The sequence below is a fragment of the Hypanus sabinus genome, chromosome 12 (genome assembly GCF_030144855.1).
Source record: "Hypanus sabinus isolate sHypSab1 chromosome 12, sHypSab1.hap1, whole genome shotgun sequence".
Taxonomy (NCBI): domain Eukaryota; kingdom Metazoa; phylum Chordata; class Chondrichthyes; order Myliobatiformes; family Dasyatidae; genus Hypanus; species Hypanus sabinus.
The window spans coordinates 54,484,383-54,504,761 of record NC_082717.1 but is presented as its reverse complement, the minus strand read 5'-3'; the positions used below and the strand labels follow the sequence as shown (position 1 = coordinate 54,504,761).

Genomic DNA, 20,379 nt, shown 5'->3' with positions numbered 1-20,379 from the left:
AACATTTTTATTGCCCTACCACCATTTTCCATTGTAAAATTTCACCAAATATCATCAACAGTCCAGTGTGCAAAGTTAATTTCAAGCATTTTCCAATCTCACTGCCCTGAAAATCAGCAGTTTTTTTATTTATTCTCTGAACAGCTAGATCTTACTAATTCTGTTAACCCTTGGATGAAGGGGTTCCTTAATGATGGATGCTGCCTTTTTGAGACAATGCCTATGAAGATGTCATCAGTGCTGGGGAGGCTACTGCTCATGATGGAGCTGACTGAGTTGCAAATTCCTGCCGCATTTCCCGATCCTGTGCAGTGGTCCCTCCATAGCAAACAGTGATGCAAAACAGTTAGAATGTTCTCCACATTACATCTATAGAAATTTCTGAGAGTCTTTGGTGATATACCAAATCTCCTCAAACTCCTAATGAAATATAGTCACTGTCTTGTAAATACATCAATATCTTGGGCCTAGGATAGATCTCCAGAGATGGTGACTCCCAGGAAATTGAAACTGCTCATCCTTCCCACTGCTGATCCATTGACATCTCCTTCCTGAAGTCCACAATCAATTCCCTGGTCTTACTGATGCTGAGTGGAAGGTAGTTGTTTCAACACCACTCAACCAGCTGACCTACCTCATTCCTGTACCTTCGTCATCACCATCTGAAAATCTGCCAACAATAGCTGTGTTATCAGCAAATTCATTGAAGCCTTTTGAGCTATGCGTAGCCTTGCAGTCACATGTTTAAAGAGAGTAGATCAGTGGACTAAGCACACATCCTTGAGGTGTGATTGTTTTGATTGTCAGTGAGGAGATGTTATTTTTGAGCCACACTTCCTGGTGAGGAAGTCAAGGATCCAGTTGCAGAGGGAGGTACAGAAGGCCAGGTTTTGGAGCTTATTGATTTTTCTTTATCTTTGGTTATTTCCCCAATCTATTTTCAAGCAGGATCCATTGAAAAATCAGAGGAGGTGAAATATAACCTAGGTTAGGCTATGTAGTGCCATGAGCTTGATTTACCAAATAATAAGTTCTTGACTGATCAACAGTCTCCAATTTCTGCTGGAACCTTCCCTGAATCCAAAGATTTATTAATTCCATCCTTGTCTATAGTAAGTCACTGTAAATCAAAAGATTCATGGTCACTTGGTGAAGAAACCTCCATGTTTTGCAGTACTAAATGATCAACTCCTTGTGCTGAGAAAATGGAGAAAATGATTCCAGGTTTGAGACTTGCCAGCAAGAAGAAATATCTTCTCAGATGCTCCCTATCAACCCCATCTGAATTTTGTGCATTTCAACGAGTTCACTTCGGATTCTTCTTATCTCCAGAGATTATACCCAAGATACACCATCTTTCCTCATAGGACAATTCCTTCATCTCAGCAATCAACATCATGCATTTTCGTTATTTTATTACACCTGGCCTCTCCAGATAACATACAGGTTATGATTTTACAGATGTCCGTAAATCAATGTTGTGTTTTTTTTTCCCAATTTATGGACAAAAGTCTTTTGATTTGGTAACCATATCTCTACAGTATTGTAATGAATGGCATCAAAAGCACATAAAACTGATCTGATAAGACAGAACAAGAACTAAAAATGAGGAAGAAGAGAGGAAACTAGGAATAAATATAGTACATGTGCTGGGCATTTGAATTTAATAATATCTTGGGAGCTCACTCATAAGTAGGAGGTGTCCATCAGTCTGCCATTCTTAATCTAAGGAAATCCTGGAAGCAAGTATCCCTTCTATACTTAAACAGTGTCAGCTGAAGCTTAGTTAGTAGCACTCTTCTGTATCATAGATTGTGTAACTCAGTGATAAGTTTAGAGTTTATTTATTTTTTAGAGGAGAGATCTGATGTTGCTGACAAGGCAATCACATATTGTCCATTTCTAGAGCAATTAGGGATAGGCAATAAATGACGACATTTCCAATGATTCCAATATTCAATGAATAAGCTACAAATTTTTCACAAAAATTGCCATTGAGCAAGACAAGTTAATGTTTTCGAATACACATCAATATCTTCCCACTCAATGTCAGCAAAATCAAAGAGCTGATTATCGACTATAGGAGGAAAATACTCTTTACAACTCATGTTCTCAGTATTAGTTTTATTTGCACAGTTTGTATTCTTGAGCATGTCAGTGTTTGTCTTTTATAGTTTGTCTGTCCTTAGCTTTTTTTTCCAAGTTGTATTTTTTCCCTATAAATGTCTGCAAAAATAAATCTCAAGGTATTATTTGGTAACATTCTATATGTACTTCAATAATAAATTTACTTCTAACTTTGTATAATTTATTTTAAAAGCATTGTTAAGATGTTTTTTCTGAGTATACTTGAGTGTTTATTGATAAGTAAATGGGTGACAGCAAAACCTCAAGAAAATAAGTGCACTTCAAAATGGACTCATCTTGCACCTGGAAGGCAGATTACACTGTGGCAGAAAGAATTGAGACATAGTGAAACTCCTGACCACTGTGCAATCAGAGTTGATTCTACTGTGTTACATTTCATTTTGCAATGTTATTTATTGGTTATGCCCTTTCCGGCCATCTGTCAGATATTTCCTGCTTCATTGTTCAAACCGCTCTTTTTCTATTTCTCCCTTTTCCCCATCTGCTCAGGTATTTTTCAATATTCTAGCTTTTATAACCCCAAATGAAAATATTTTGGAAGTCTTTAAATGTAGTTAGAATTTATCAAAATGTGCACCAGCATATGAATTATGAAAAAAAAATATCTGAAATTGTTTTTTCTTCCCTCCCTGCCATACAATTATCTTTTTTTTCCAGAATTTAGGATTTACACATTTTGACATCGTTGTGCAAACTGTTCATTCAATTTCTATTAGACATTTTGCAGCTTTCTAGGCTCCACACTATATTCAATAATTACACATCTTTGCTTTCACTATCACCTTTTGCCTTGCTTCTTCACCCCTTTTGTCATATAATCTTTCCTGACATCCATATCACAGATTTTTCCTCTTGTCTTCTATTCTTCCTCGACATCTGCATAGATCCTGTTAGACCTCTCCCCCACCCCATCCGACCCCACTCCCCATTTCCATGAAGCCTAATCTAAATGAAATACTAATTTGTTTCTCTATGCACAGGCACTGCTTGACCTACAAAATACTTACTCTAATTTCTGTTTTTAAACAATGTTGAGTTTCTGAACTCTGTAGGTCATGCCCTTCACACATGAAGTTACCATTTTGTACTTGTAATTGGCAGCTAACCTCACTGGACACAGAGAAAAAGTTGGATTGGAAAACTTTGAGCTGCTGAAGGTTCTGGGAACAGGAGGTGAGTACTGGGTAGAACCAGTTTTGTATCAGCGTTTAGTCTTATATGGCAATTCTGATGCAGACTGGATTTTAAACATTAGAAATAGACATGACTCTACACCTAGCTAGTTAAACCAGAGAGGTTAAAAAATTCAGCCGATGTTCTGTGCTGAGCTGATAGTCATCATTTGACTCTTCTTCTGCATGGTCATATTCTTTTCCTTGTGATTTTTTTAACTGTATGTATAGAAAAATGAAGATTGGATTTGACTTGACTATAATCATATCATTTTCAGTGGAAATTATTGAAACTTGGATTAGTTTAGATAGGTCAATGTCTGTAATATACTAGTTTTGCAAATGTCTTTGGAGTGAAGACATGAAAAGAAAATTATTGACTAAAAAAAAGAATTGATTTTATTTGAATGGTTAGTCTTATTCTAACATCTATTTGTGAAAGATTAATTCTATATTACATATAAAATAATTCATGTAATTTTATTTGTGTAACTATATGTGTGTATTTTTGTACAATATGACCATCCTTGCTAGTTCAGATAAGATTCAGGAGAAAGGACAGTGCAACAATTTATCATTTCACCCGTCGAACTTGGATTCACTTTCAACCCACACTGATGAGATAAACTCTTCATTTTGTTGAAATGATCACCACATAAGATGGATCCTTGTGCATCCATCACTGGTCAAGTATCATTCAGACATTATTGGCACAAATTAACAATTTGGTCATTCAGTAAAAAAAAACACGTAATAGTTTTCTGCAGTAAAGAGCATAATGTTGTAAAGGTTGCTTTCCTGATATTTCAAACAGCATTGATACAAAACAGCATCCAACCAAATAATTCATACTACATATCTGTTGTGTAAAAATTATGTACCACTTCAGCTAACCATCAGTCAGCTACCTGACAGTGCATGTTGTCTATCTTTTGCCCGAACCTCACTCTGTCTCTAAGCAGCAATTGCAAAACCAGTTAATGATTCTACCCAACCTTTAAGATATTTTAAGAGACATTTAGCCAGGCACATGGATGTAAGGAAGATGGAGGGATATGGACATTGTGTAGGTATGGAGAATTGGTGTTTGTGTGTTTTTGATTTGCTTTTTAGCTGGTTTGGCACAACATTGTGGGCCAAAAGGTCAGTTTCTGTGCTGTACTGTTCTATGTTTTATAAATCCTCATGCATTGCTGAAAAATATTCTGACCATGTCTCACAGAATTTTCTATCCAATATTTTCCCCTCCCAAATTACGTGACCCCAACTTGATTTTTTGTGGATGCCTTGCACTTCATGGCCCTGCTACAAAATTCATTTTAACCAGCAAATAACAACCGTAACAGTGTAACAAAACTTGTTCATACAAGAACTTCAAAATGAAGCCTAAGGAAAAAAATCTTAAAGGCATGACCTTTTCCCATTGGTCCGAAGGCCTACAGTTATTCTTCTATTTGGTCATTATTCATCTGCAAATGTTAGCAGGTTGGTTGAAGGAAAAGTCACATGTCCAAAAGCAAGCATTTCCATTTGAGGTTCAGAGCCTGAATTCTGCCAGTCACTTACTTCTCTTCAGAGTGCCAAAGCCACTAGGGTTTTGTGGTGCCGTGGTGTCAGTTGCTAGGCATGGATTATATCTGAATATGCATTAATTGCAGGAGTTTACCAAACGTTGTCTTGCTAATCTCAACACTGAAATAAGGAAAGTATGGGTGGAAAATATTCTTCAAAAATAGCTATAAAAGAAATTCACTCTTCTTACAGACAATTCAACTGAGTAAGTAACACATCAAGAATCATTTTATTTATTTATTTAGTGATACAGCGCTGAATTGGCCCTTCCAGCCATTTGAGCCGTCCAACCCAGCAACCCCCAACAACCCCTGATTTAAACCTAACCTAATAACAAGACAATTTACAATGAACAATTAACCTTCTAGATGATACATCTTTGTACTGGGGAAGGAAACTAGTTGGAGAAAGCCAGTCCAGTCCAAGGGGAAGATGTACTGCCTCCTTACAGATGATGTCAGAATTGAACTCTGGATACCGACACCCTGTCAAAATAGCATCATGCTAACCTCAACACTACCGTGGCACCCAAGATAAGATTGTACATTATAAATGACTAGGAGTGTACTGTATTGTGATACTTTATGAATGAATGTTCTTTTTCTCTCTTAATTCACCAATGCAGCATATGGGAAAGTTTTCCTGGTCAGAAAAATCAGCGGACATGATATAAACAAGCTCTATGCAATGAAGGTTCTCAAGAAGGCTGCAATTGTACAAAAAGCAAAAACCACTGAACACATCAAAACAGAACGGCAGGTGTTAGAACACATTCGTCAGTCTCCTTTTCTGGTCACATTGCACTATGCTTTCCAGACAGATACAAAGCTTCACCTTATTCTAGGTAATCTTTTTACAGTTGCTCTTCTTTTATTTGGCATTCCAAAATGTTTTCATTTGAACGATGCGTTGGTCTGTTACGTGGTACATTAGTAATCCAGCATACACTGCCACAGACAGACCAAACCAAACCAGCTTACCTTATTGGTTAAGGTCTGTCTCCATCCATAGGAGTTGCGAGCAATAAAGGATTTATCCTACGGAAGAATTATTACAGGGTATCACATAAATAATTTCCAATGGTCAACAATAAAAGCACAAAAATACTATAATCACAAAAAGAATTAAACCAAGATTACAATGTAATTTATAGTTATAATGGATAATTCTCTTCCATAAACTGATATGCATAGCTTGGTTTTCCAAGGAATCCTTTGAAATGCAAAGGAATTCATTCAATCCATTCTGATTGTGGCATATCTATACAACAAAGGTCCAACTTGTTCTTTTTCCATTCCCTTTTGAAATTTACTATTTCATCACTTTTGAAAATAACTATTAAATTTAACTATCCTGCCCAGGTAACAGATTTCCAATCCTAACAGCTTGCAGAGTATTAAGAATATTGAGTTCTCTTGACACCTGTTTTAAAGTTAAATTCTAGAGCAAAAGACTATAAGATAAAGGAACAGTATTAGGCCATTCAGCCCATTGAATCTGCTCCATCATTTAATCATGGCTGATCCATCCATTTTCCATCTCAGCCCTAATCTCCCACCTTCTTACCAAATCCTTTCACGCCCTGACTAATCAAGAATCTATCAACCTCTGCCTTAAATATACCCAATGAGTTGCTGAAGTCAGATGAAATATGTTCATTTATTTATTATACCTCATCCATTGTAATCTATAATGCCTTGATTAAATTTTGTGTCAACTTTCTTCGCTTTAAGAACGATCTGTTTCTTTACATATAACCAGTAAAGTATCCTACAAACCCTTTAAAAGGCCTTAATATCCTTCCTAAAATAAGTGCCCAAAAATTGGGGACTACTGCAGCTGAATGCAAGCAAGTAATTTACAAAGGTTTGTCATAACCTTTTATTCACTTTGATTATTTTAATAAACCTAAGATACCAAATGATTTTTTAAAACATTGTTGTCTCATCCTGACACCTTCAAGGACTTATGCATGTGATCGGTTCAAAGTTATTCCCAACATTCATCACTGGTTTGCCCAAACAAACTAGCTTCAAAGTAGAAAATAAAGATGAGGCATTTACTTTAGAAAATGGAACTTGCTGTCTTTCTGAGCTTGATACTGGAACTACTCTTTATATTAACTATTTGGATTCTGGAATCAGTATCAAAATCTCCAGATGACATCAAGTTGAACCACTGGCTTGGCTACAGACTGAAGGAGTATTGTATAACACTATTGTACTAGGGAAACTAAAGGTATGCCAAAGGCAGGTGCACAAGTAAAGAATAACATGATTTTGGCCTTGGCTAGAAGCATGCAGATGTTTGGCGTGTTACTTTGCTTGTTCAGATGTCCATGATTGAATAGTACAAATTGTTGAATCCTGAATTATAGATTGTCAGGTATGATGTTGTGGCCATCACTGAATCATGGCTGAAGGATGGTTGTAGCTGGAAGCTGAATGTTCAAGGTTACATGTTGTATTGGAAGGACAAGAAAGTAGGCAGAGGGGGTAGTGTGGCACTGCTGGTAAAGAATGGCTTCAAATCAGTAGAAGGATATGACATAGAATTGGAAGATGCTGAATTCTTGTGGATTGAGTTAAGAAACTGCAAGAGTAGACGGACACCGATGGCAGTTATATACAGGCTGAAATGTGGGCCACAGATTACAACAGGAAATAGAAAAGGCATGTCAAAAGGGCAATGTTACGATAGTCATGAGGGATTTCAACATGCAGGTCGATTGGGAAAATCAGGTTGGATATGGATTTCAAGAGAGTGAGTTTGTTGAATGCCTGAGAGATGGCTTTTAGAGCAGTTTGTCATTGAGCCTACTAGGGGATCAGCTATACTGGACTGAGTGTTATGTAATGAACCAGAGGTGATAAAGGAGCTTAAAGTAAAAGAACTCTTAGGAGGCAGTGATCACAATATGATTGAGTTCAACTTGCAATCTAATAGGGAGAAAGTAAAGTCTGTTGTAGCAGTCTTTCAGTGGAGTAAAGGAAATTACAGTGGTATGAGAGAGGAGTTAGCCAAAGTAAATTGGAAGTAGTTGCTTCAAAGCTAGGAAATAATATTGAGCCATTATAAGACACTAGTCAGGCTGCACATAGAGTATTGTTAACAGTTTTGGGCCCCATATCTCAGAAGAGATGTGTTGTCATTGGAGAGAATCCAGAGGAGGTTCACGAGGATGATTCCATGATTCCGGGAATGGAAGAGTCAACATATGAGGAGCATTTGGCAACTTTGGGCCTGTACTCACTGGAATTTAGAAGAATGCAGGGAAGGGGTGGTGGGGGGATCTCATTCTCTACCGAATGTTGAAGGGACTAGATGGAGTGGATGTGGAGAGGATGTTTCCTATGGTGGAGGTATCCAGAACTAGAGGGCACAGCCTCAAAATTGAGGGGCAACCCTTTAGAACAGAGGTTAGGAGGAATTTTTTTAGCCAGAGAGTAGTGAATCTGTGGAATGCTCTGCCACAGACTGCGGTGGAGACCAAGTCTGTGGGTGTATTTAAAGCAGAAGTTGATCATTTCCTCAACAGTCAGGGCATCAAAGGATATGGCGAGAAGACAGGTGTATGGGGCTGAGTGGGAATCAGGATCAGCCATGATGGAATGGTGGAGCAAACTTGATGAGCTGAATGGCCTAATTCTGTTCCTTATGTCTTATGATCTTCTACTGGCAGGGATGACAGCAGAGCAGCAATGGCGTGAGGTTCTGGGAAAAATGAGGAAGGTGCATGATAGGTGTATTCCAAAAACAAAGAGATACTCAAATAACAAAATAGTATAACAGTGGGTGACAAGGGAAGTCAAAGCTAATGTAAAAACAAAAGAGAGAGCATAGAGCAGAGTAAAAATTAATGAGAAACAGAGGATTGGGAAGCTTTTAAAACCTACAGAGAGCAACTAGAAGAATCATTAGGAGGGAAAAGATAAAATATGAAAACAAGCTAACAAACAATACCAAGGTGGATAGTAAAAACATTTTCAAGTATGTAAAAAATAAAAGAGAGTTGAGAGTGGATATAAGACTGCTAGAAACTGAGGCCTGAGATATAATAATGGGGGACAAGGAGATGGCAAATAAACTAAATGAGTATTTTGTATCAGTCTTCACTGTGGAAGACACAAGCAGTATGCCAGATGTTGAAGGGTGTGAGGAAAGAGAAGTGAGTGCAGTTACTATTACAAGGGAGAAGGTGCTCAAAAAGCTTAAAGACCTAAGGATACATAAGTCGCCTGACCAGATGAATGGGGAGATTATGGGGAGAAGGCCAGGGAGTAGGGCTGAGTAGGGGACAAAAGGATCAGCCATGATAGAATGGCAGAGCAGACTCGATGGGCCAAATGGCCTAATTCTGCTCCTATGTCTTTTGGTCTTATGAATTGAATTGCAACTACAGTACATAACCTAGTGCTGATTTTCATATCCATGCATGTTCTATGTTTGGAGTTGACTATTTCAAGAGGCTCTTAGGGTTTTGAAAGAGGTAACGGTAGAGATTGTAGAGGCTTCAGAAATGATCTTTCAAACCCAGAGGAATGGAAAATTGCAAATGTCACTCCACTCTTTAAGAAAGGAGAAAGGCAGCAGAAAGGAAATTATAGACCAGCCTGACCTCAGTGGACAAGAAGATGTTGGATTCAGTTGTTAAGAATAAGGTAATGGTGTACTTGGTGATGTAGGACAATATAGGACAAAGTCTGCATGGTTTCCTTCAGGGAACCCCCGCTTGACTAACCTTTTGGAATTCTTTGAGGAGATTACAAGTAGAATAAATAAAGGGGATGCAGTGGATGTTTGGACTGTCAGAAGGCTTTTGACAAGGTGCCACACGTGAGTCTGATTACTAAGTTATAAGGCCATGGAATTACAGGAAAATTACTGATTTGATTAGAGCATTGGTTGATTGGTAGAAATCAGTGAGCGGGAATAAAAGGATTATTTTCAGGTTGGATGCCAGTGACTAGTGGTGTTCCGCAGGGGTCGGTGTTGGGAATGCTTCTTTTTATGGTGCATATAAATGATTTAGATGATGGAATAGATGGCTTTGTTACCAGGTTTACAGATGATATGAAGATTGGTGGAGGGGCAGATAGTGTTGAGGAAACAGAAGGAAATGGACAGATTAGGAGAATGGGCAAGAAAGTGGCAAATGATGCACAGTATTGTAAAATGCATGGTCATGCACTTTGTATTAGAAATAAATATGCAGACTATTTTTGAAATGAGGAGAAAATCCAAAACTCTGAGATGCAAAGGGACTTGGGAGACCTTGTACAGAAAACCTTAAAGGTTAACTTGCAGGTAGAGTTGGTGGTAAGGAAGGCAAATGCAATGTTAACATTCATTTCAAGAGATCTTGAATGCAAGAGCACGAATGTGATGCTGATGCTTTTTAAGGCACAGATAAGGCTTCACCCTGAGTATTGAGAAGTTTTGGGCTCTCATCTAAGAAAAGATGTGCTGGCATTGGAGAGGATTCAGAGGAAGTTCACAAGGATGATTCTGGGAATGAAAGGGTTATCATAGGAGGAATGTTTGATGACTCTGAGCCTGTACTCACTGGAATTCGGAAGGATGAGGGGGATCTCATTGAAACTTTTTGAATGTTGAAAGGCCTAGACAGAGTAGAAGTGGAGAAGATGTTTCCCATGGTGGGGGAGTCTAGGACAAGAGGGCACAGCCTCAGGATAATGGAGTGTCCATTTAAAACAGAGATGCAGAGACATTTCTTTAGCCAAAGGGTGGTGAATTTGTGGAATTTATTACCACAGGTATCAGTGAAGATTGTTGGGTATATTTAAGGCAGAGCTTAATAGGTTCTTGATTGGACATAGCATCAAAAGTTGCAGAGAGAAGACTGGGGAGTGGGGAGAGTAGAAAACAAAAGGATCAGCCATGATTGAATAGCAGAGCACACTCAATGGGCCAAATGGCCTAATTCTGCTTCTAAGTCTTATGGTCTCATGAATTGAATTGCAACTACATAGCCTAGTGCAGATTTTCATATCTGTGTGTTTTCTATATTTGAACTCGACTATTTCAAGAGGCTCTTAGCCAGCCTGCCTCTCTGTAAATGTCTTCTAAAACTCTGTTTCCTATATCTGAACTCAAAGCATCCGAAGTATTTCTTCTTGGTTATCAGTATTGACTCTCAGTTAAGCAGGGTTTCAATTGTTAAATGTACATTGTTTCTCTCTATAATTTCTCATTTTCCATGGTCATATCACTACTAACAAATATAGTTTCCTATAGTTCTACAAACCTATGAGACATCTAGTTCTGGCTTAGCAGCATCAGTTTCATGTTTTCATTTTTAGAATCTTTTTATTGGTACATAATCTTCTACAGCTATAAAATGATACAAAACTTCAACAAATTAATATGTATACAATTAATAAAGCTGAAGTAAAAAGAAAGCTGATCAAAATATATAAAAATGGGAAAAAATATATAAGGAAAAGAAGGGAAAAAAAACCCATCTAACTAAAAAAACCCACTGACTACAAGAAAAAGGGGAAAAACCTATTAGGAATCAACCCCCAGAGCAATATTTCTTACCATCATCTATATATATATATATATATATAAAAAGAAAAAGAGTCATCAACCACCAATTCATATTTATATAGAATAAGATTGGAAGGAAACCATATAAAATAATTCAAATTAAATGATAATATTTGGCAAAAGAGCCCCATCTCCTCTCAAAATTGAATCGGGGATCAAAAGTTCTACTAATTTTTTCCAAACTGAGACATAACATTACTTGAGAAAACCATTCAATTAATGTAAGGGCAGAGGTAGCATCAGTTTCAATTGCCTTGGAATTCCTTCCTTAAACTTTCTATCTTTCAACATTGTTGGCCTCCTTTAAAATGCACATAAAGCTACCAGCTTAATCAAGCTTTTGATTAATCATAACAGCTTCTTGTGTCACTTAGTCTTTCATTTCATACCGTCTGAGTACGACCTTAGAATTATAGAGTTATTGGGTTACGCTCCTACATTAAAGCTATTATTGTAAATGATATTTGAATTCCTTCTGCAGACTATGTGAATGGTGGTGAATTGTTTACACATCTTTACCAACGAGAGCACTTTACAGAAAACGAGGTTCAAATTTACACCGGTGAGATTGTACTAGCTCTGGAGCACCTCCATAAGGTAAAAGTAAAAAAAAACATCCAGTCATACAGAGCAAAAGTAAAATGCCAAATTATTGTATCCATGGTGCAATACAGGTATTATGTTTTCTTTGAATATTGTAAAAATCCATTTGGATATAATTAATTTATATAAAAAATTTAAAGTCATTCAACATAAAAATGGTCCTTTGGCCCAATGTATCTGTGCTGGCCATCAAGTTTCTATCATTTACAGGGCCAGTTTCTGGAACTCAATTTCTTTCAATGCCATGAAATTTCAAGCGCTCATCAAGTATTCATCATGATGAGTGTACTTGTCTCCCTCAGAAACTGCATTCTAAGTTTCAGCAGCCTCTGGATAAAAAAAATATTCTTCCTCAAGTCCCCTTTGAATGTCCCAATTCTAAACTTTATATTATTCCAAGTGGTTATTGACCCACTCTGTGTCCCACTGTTAGATACGTGGGTTGTGACCAAAGAAACAATGGCTAGAGTCGCTTAGCACAAGGGTGTTTATTAAGTGCATCAAAAATCAAACTTACAAAACTTAGTGAAAGTAGGAAAAAGAAAACTGCCAATATTTACAAAAATGTATCTACCAGAAAACACAATAATAATTCCATACTTATTGTTGGCAGTCTCAATCTCTCATGCCATCTTTAATTACCCACAAAGTTAGTTTAAGATTACACATGAATTGAAATATGATGCATCCTACGATGTAGTTACAGTCCTATTACAAATAAACAGAAGTGTCAACCTTCAATACAGTATACAAACAATATATACACATTTACACATCCCTGTTACTAAAGAAATGAAACATTCTACTGTGTACGGCAGGAAAGGCACTGTAAATCCAACCTGAGCACATCAGCTCTTATGAGGATATACCAGGAAAGCTATTGAAGTCTGCACTCTCAGCATAATGACAGCAGAGTGACAAGGCAATGTTTGTGTACACTTACCAAGCACTCTCTGTCACACCCACATAATTTTGAATACCTCAGTTAAGTCCACCCTCTCTGAAATTTTCTACCCTGGCGGATCATCTCAAGGTATTTAAAGAGGATATCGATCAATTTTTGAAAGATCAGGAAATTGAGAGCATATTGAACTGGTACAGAAGAGGAGTTGAGGCCTGAGGCAGATCAACTATTGTGGTGAACTATGTGCCTGTCGGGACACGCCCCTGCTGACTGCTCCTGTGGCTCCTCCCACAGGCCCCTGTATAAAGGAGATCTGCGGCCTGACGCTCGGCCTCAGTCTCCAAGACATTGTATGATAGACACTCACTCCTGGTTCCTTCTTCCAGTCAATAAAAGCCGATATCTCGCCTTACGTCTCAGTGTGAGTTATTGATGGTGCATCAATTATGATCCTTTTCAGGATCAAGATGACCTACATCTATTCATACTTTCCTGTTCTCTTGTGTTTTTATCTCAAAAGTAGATGATCCGGTCTTTCCTCATAGTTGCAGTGATTATTCTGGGCAACGTCCTGGTGAATCTTCTTTGCATCCACTTCAGTGCAGTCACATTCTTCCTTTATAATTGTCTAAATTTATTAATACCTTTTTATTGACAGCTTGGCATCATATATCGAGATATCAAACTCGAAAACATTTTATTGGATGGTGATGGTCATATTGTTTTAACAGACTTTGGACTCAGCAAGGAATTTGTCATTGACAAGGTAAATTTTGCTGGTTGATAACGCTTAGAATTTGTATAGCTATTTAAATTATTGTCCATTGTGGATGTTCTAAAATTGATCTGCAATGTAAATATATACATACATTTCCTTTTATTTAGAATGAAAAAGCATATTCATTCTGTGGCACCATTGAATACATGGCACCAGAGATCATTCAAGGAGGAAGTTGTGGACATGACAAGGTCAATGTCTAGTAGCATTTTTACATCATTGAATAAACAAATTTATACTTTTGTTAGAACGTAATTTTTGGAACTAACCATATGTAAACCTCTTATTTAGAAAGTTTCCTTTACCAATTTCTAATTTCCACATGTCATTTTATACAATACGTTCTTGATCAATTCATCAGAAGATTAATCAGCAGTTACCAATGAAGTGGGCTCTGATCTTTGCGTATCTACATTTCCTTTGGAAATATCTTAATAACAGAAACTGGGAATTGTCTTGCTCATGAGTGTTGATGCTCATTATGGTGTAGCCCTGGTGTGCCAAGACCAATATACAATATGAAATTCCTGATCTATGTGGCATAGAGACTGCCATATAGAATTTCTCACAATGGTGTTCCTGAAGTAGAAATAGCGTTCAGATAAAACACTTCAAGTTGATTTTAGTTTTGCATAAACTTTAAGTAGAAAAGGGAAAAGACTGCAGACACATTAATTTTGAGAAAAGTTGTTGAGGTAGATCAAGGAGAATGCAAGTAGTTAGACAGCTGTACTATTATAGTACTCAGTTAAGATTATAGCATAAACATGAGAAAGTCTGTGGATGCTGGAAATCCAAAGTAACACAGCAGGAGGAACTCAGCAGGTCAGGCAGCATCAATGGAAAAGAGTAAACAGTCGATGTTTTGAGCCAAGATATTTCTTCAAACTATAGCATGCCTGCTTATTTATACTGGCTAAGTTCTACGTATGTTTATATTTTATCAGTTTCCATGATGATTATCATTTTCAAGATTGGGAACAGGATAATAAGTTTTAACAATTTTAACAAATTTTCTGTTATCGACTAGGATTTTAGTTGAAAATAAAATTCAACAAGGTATTTATTGTCAATAAGCACTGTGTATGTAAAGAACAGACAGGGAAGTAAGAATGTCAACATATTCAGTGAGAAGAGAGGCTGTAAGTTAGTATCTGGGACTTGGGTCTAGGGTTACATTAGTTTTCAAGGTAAGTTGCCAGGAGCCATGAAGTTCTGAAAGAAAGGCTGGCAAACAATTCACACAACTGAACTGGACTTAGGGGTGGAAATTGGAGCTTCCATTGTGGAACCACTGGATTGGAGACCTGGGTTGATCAGATATTCAGGGTGTACATGGGGCATGGCCTTAGGGTGCTAGATGGTTGAGGAAGAGAAAAAGGCAATAATTTAGGAGTCTTGAGAGACCAGGGATTGAGAAGATTGAGTTGATGTAATGTGGCAGGAATGGTGTGAATGCCCAAAGGATCAAGAGATGGAATTTGCTCACAGGAGTTGTGATCCATCTATCCAGAATAAATTATAGGGTCCCTGGAAAGCATAAGGATGGTTATTTCCAGAGGAACAATTTGAATATATCCAAAATTCTCCAAAATGTGCACTGGACAGAAAATTATACAACAAGCAAGGAGGTTTCATCAAAGGAACAAGGGTGAATAACTCTGGGAAGTGCCAAGTCGAATTTTGGAATAACCTGAAATTACTCGGAAATAGCAGTTATTTCGCTCTGGAAAAATGTCGTTTTTCAGTCTTGAAGGATAAAAAAGGTAGCATCTGTGAGATTTGAAATCTACATACAAAAAGTAGTAGCTGAAGTTGGTAACTCTATAAATAGTATAAACAAAGTACTTGGTTTTATTTCTAGAAAGCATGACCTATAAGCAAGGAAGGGTTAAATTTGCCTGCTATCTTAGTAAGGTCACACATACAGTATTGTGCTCAGATTTGGATTCTGCTTTACAGAAAGCAAACTACAAACAATATTGCATACAAAATGCTGGTAGAGCACAGCAGGCCAGGCAGCATCTATAAGGAGAAGCACTATCGACGTTTCGGGCCGAGACCCTTCACCAGGACTTAGTGCTTCTCCTTATAGATGCTGCCTGGCCTGTTGTGTTCCACCAGCATTTTGTGTGTGTTGGTTGAATTTTCAGCATCTGCAGATTTCCTCAAGTTTACAAACAATATTGATAAGGTTATTACCAAAAGTGAGCAACTGTATTAGTACAACTGTGTTTCATATGTGCGCTGTAGTGATCTTAATTTCTTTTAATTTTTTTGCAATTTAATAAGTGTAAAATTATAAAATAAATAGAAGCTGAATTTAGGTTTTATGTATGTATATCTCTGGAGTAGGACTTTAACCTGAGGTAAGATTTCTGCCACTGAGCTGCCTTGGACACAATTTATATCATTGGTTCTCAACAGGCAGTTGATTGGTGGAGCCTGGGAGTCCTTGTGTATGAACTGTTAACTGGAGCATCTCCTTTCACTGTGGATGGTGCAAAAAATTCTCAATCGGAAATCTCAAGGTGATTCAAACAGCATTTTCCTTTCCTACAAAAATTGTAATGTTGTATGTAATTAAAATAAAGAACTGAAGTACTGTTTATAGAATATTTTATTCACATCAAATCTCTCTATCTAATGTTTTGTTGAGAAGAAATAGCAGATAAAAGATTGTAACATACTACTGTTACTGCAAGCTCATGTCCTGAGGAAATAAGCATGTCCTTTCACATTCTAATTGCAGCAATCTCACATCATGTGTGAATAAACCAAACTGCCATATGTTCAGATTTTAATAAATAGCTGCTAGCACAAGGTATGAAATGGAATCTTCTGTTTATGAGACACTGTATTTCTGTTGTAGATGTTAACAAGAGTTGTGCCTCTAAAGTGATGAACCTAATGTGATTATAACTATCTCTACCAGAATTCTAAAAAATTGCTACAATCTTTTATCTGCTATTTCTTCTCTTCTCATAAGCACAATCTGGTTGAAGCCACTTAGTTGCTGTGGTACACATTTCAGTAGTCTATACAAGATTACATGCATCTGGACAAAGAACAGTGATTTATTTTATATTGAACAATATTGCCATTTCAGCTAGAAAAGTATGCAAAAGAAAATGCACAAGAAAACTACTGAAACCATTCAGAGATTATGCAATTTTCCAGCATCAGTGTATTTCCACTAATATAGCTGCAGACTAAGATGCTATATTTTAAAAGGTCCTTTTGTACCTAAATATATTTTGTACCTGAATGCATATTAATGTTTTGCATTAAGCTGTTCATTGTGGGTACAACACAAAATATTAACACATTCCTTCTTTATTCTTGTATATAAATAAATGCAGATTTGCACTATATCAATTCACTTGTTCTTTAAAAATATATAACAGGCCAATAATTAAGGACCAGAAAAATATTGAGTTCATTTTTTCTAGATGAATACATATTCTTTTATAAATAAAGTAACTTGTGCTGCAAATGTATATATGACACTTCAGTTTTCTCTACTTGTGAATTCTTTGACTCCTGGTTTAACTTCCTACTCTGACATCTTCCTACTGGAAATGATTATCAATGTAGTTCATTCAAGGCACCAGTTATAAGCACGTGTGATTAACTGGCCATCCCAACTTCATTTGAAGTTAGTTTAGAAGATAAATGCTGAGATGTTATGTACCTACTTGGCAAACTGTCATAGTCTGGTCACGAAACTAGAGGAAGGATGGGGTTGCACTGGAGAGAGTGCAGAGAAGGTTCATCAGGATGCTTCTTGGATTGGAGAGAGGTTGGAAAGGATGGGTTTGTTTTCCCTGGAGTGAAGGAGGCTGAGTGTATGACCTAATAGACATGAGAATCTCTTTCTCATGGTAGGAGTACCAAAAACAAGAGGATATAGGTTTAATTTAAGAGGAAGGAGTTACAAAACTGATCTAGGCAACATGTATTTACACAGAGTGGTTGATGTATATAACTCACTGCAAGGAAGTGGTGGAGTCATGTACAATTGCTACTTTAAGAGATATTGAGACAAGCACAAGTATAGGCAGGCATAGAAGGATATAGGCTTAATGTGGGCAGATGGGATGGGTGTTAATGGGCAAAAAGGTCATTGACATGATTGGCTGAAGGGCTCTTTTTTGTCCTGTACAACACTATGACTTTTTGCCTCTAAAATAAAACCTATATGTAGCTGTAAGAAAATCTGGAGGAACTATCTTCATTCATTACCAACAGTCATGAGTTTTTCTTAAAAAATTGGATTTTTGTAATAAGTAAATTTAAATGGCTTAACTTGCTATGAATTTCATGTGTTCTTTTCGTGCTCATTATTGATCTTGAAATTAAATAATAAATGTATTCCTTCTTAGGCGAATCTTAAAAAATGATCCAACATTCTCTGTAGAGATTGGGCCCACTGCCAAGAATTTAATACAGAAACTTCTGACGAAAGATCCCAAACAAAGACTTGGTTCAGGGCCAACGGGAGCTGAAGAGATAAAATCACATGCTTTTTTCCAGGTACTATATCAATAAGAAATTATAGCAGTTGTAAGATGGAGTTTTGTTGTAGCAATAACCAGTCAAAGAAAGTAGTCACAGTCGAGTAGACCACAGAAAGTCTTCTTAATTAAATTGACTAAAAGCTTCTTGAGACATCCCGTTCAATGAGTATACAAGCTAAATCACAGGGCTTAACCAACTGAGGCAGAGGTATTTCTGATGCCAAAGAAGTAGAAATCCATCAGAACAATTCTGCCACTTCAATTGCTTAACATAAATCTTGAGTAAATGTATTTCCTTTGAACGTTTCAACATATCTAGTTGTTAAATAACCACATTGTATGAAATGGTGAAACTTAAAAAATGTAACCAAATGTGGACTTAGCTAACTTTTTCTTTACATAATGTAATGTTTTATTTTTCATGAGCTTCTAATATGGCATTTAGTATTCTAATATAGAATAAGGTAATCCAACCCACTGCTCTTTTCTTTGCACCTTAGAGTTACAAGCAGCCTTCAATCCCTCGCAGATCCAGGTGAAGTTCTGCAGTACGATCCACTGGTCAACCAGCACAGTACAGGGCCACAACTAATTGTGCTGATGCTATAAATCTTGAGTAATACACACAAAATGCTAATCTCAGCCCAAAACTATTTCCCTCTGTAGTTGCTGCCGAATTTGATTAACTGCTTTGGCATTTTGTGTGTGTTTCCCAGCACAATACAGATCTCTTTGATATTCATCAATGATCAAAACTCCAATTATTATAATTTTAATCTTAAAGGGAATTGTTATACAGGTGCAGTCAGTAAATCTGATCATATTGAATATAGATAATTAAATTCTTCTCCTTTTCAAAACAGCCTTGTGATATGGTTCTCTCTCTTATCACCACATCCATCTCCACCATTTCTCCAACACCTCCTGAACATAAGGCCCTATTCCTATCAAGTATTTCACTCTTATGGAGACTTTCTACCCTTCAACAGTGCAATTGCACTGAAAAAAATCTCACCAGGTCCAAGAATGTTACCAATGGAGCTGCCTATCAAAAGTCAGGAGATTCTAAATTCTCAATAGTGCAAGGTGGTCTGGCTTCACTGGCGAATGTGATTGGAGGTTTAGCAATTAGAACATGTCTCCATCACACTGCCCACCTCCTAACACGATATCTGCTATTGTTTCAGTAACTGTAGATGGAAGATCAGAAGGCTCTGCCACAGAAGGTTAAGTTTATACTGTACTTCGAAATTTACTGTTTATGGGCATCGCAAGGTCTAAAAATTGTCTGTTTCACAAAATAATGTTTGCTTTTACCCCATGTTGTTAATTAGATTGTTTCTGAAAAAGGAAGTGTTGAATAATATAGAATTTCTTTCTCAACCTATTATACCTCCTAACAATTTTGAAAGACAAAGCTTTGAGCAAGATATTGGCTTAATTGCAAAACTACTTTTTGAAATTTGTATCCCCGTTGATGAAAAAAACTGTGTTTTTGATTCATTATTCACACCTGTGTTAAAAGATTACTGTCTCATAAACTAAAATTTGCATGATCTATTAGCTACTTGTGTCTTATGCTGTGGGATCATTCTTTCTTGCAGTGTTTCTGTACAATATTTCAATAGATTACCAATAAACAGTACATGAATATGTCACATTTACAAAAAATGTGTAACTGGCCTTGAACAATTAAACATTCTATCAGTTTACTTGCAAGCAATCTCTAAAACTGAGTGAAAGCATTAACATATTGTAAACATATCTACCTTCTGTTTTGACATCTGTTATTTATTTGTAAGGTATCACAGAAATTGTGGAATAGGTAACTGTGGAATTCTCATTTTGTTAATTGTTAGCAACTGTAAGATCAGCATTTACAAAAAGGGGGTTCCGTGATGCACTCTTGTCCCTTGTGACACTGCTGGGTTTGAGCCTTCTAGTCTTTGGATGGCACATCTTGATTGCTAAGTAATAAGAGGCTTTTGATTGAGTGAGAACTGGGAAAGAATTGGTCTCTGGCTCTAGGATGAGAGAAGATTGAGGTAGGAAGTTTATGTCCATGCTTTGGTGAGGCATCTGAGAGGGAGTCTGCAAGGAGCAGGGAAA

At 37.0% G+C, this 20,379-nt stretch overlaps 1 protein-coding gene across 1 annotated transcript in view; it reads left to right on the top strand.

Moving 5' to 3' along the window:
• Positions 1 to 20,379, top strand: part of LOC132402889 (ribosomal protein S6 kinase alpha-5-like) — a 67,231-nt gene that overhangs the window by 8,820 nt on the left and 38,032 nt on the right. The window contains exons 2-8 of the mRNA XM_059985946.1: positions 3,250 to 3,321; positions 5,518 to 5,736; positions 11,947 to 12,062; positions 13,631 to 13,738; positions 13,858 to 13,941; positions 16,178 to 16,281; positions 18,136 to 18,286. Coding sequence (XP_059841929.1) covers positions 3,250 to 3,321; positions 5,518 to 5,736; positions 11,947 to 12,062; positions 13,631 to 13,738; positions 13,858 to 13,941; positions 16,178 to 16,281; positions 18,136 to 18,286 — 854 coding nt within the window. The remainder of the gene's footprint in view (positions 1 to 3,249; positions 3,322 to 5,517; positions 5,737 to 11,946; positions 12,063 to 13,630; positions 13,739 to 13,857; positions 13,942 to 16,177; positions 16,282 to 18,135; positions 18,287 to 20,379) is intronic.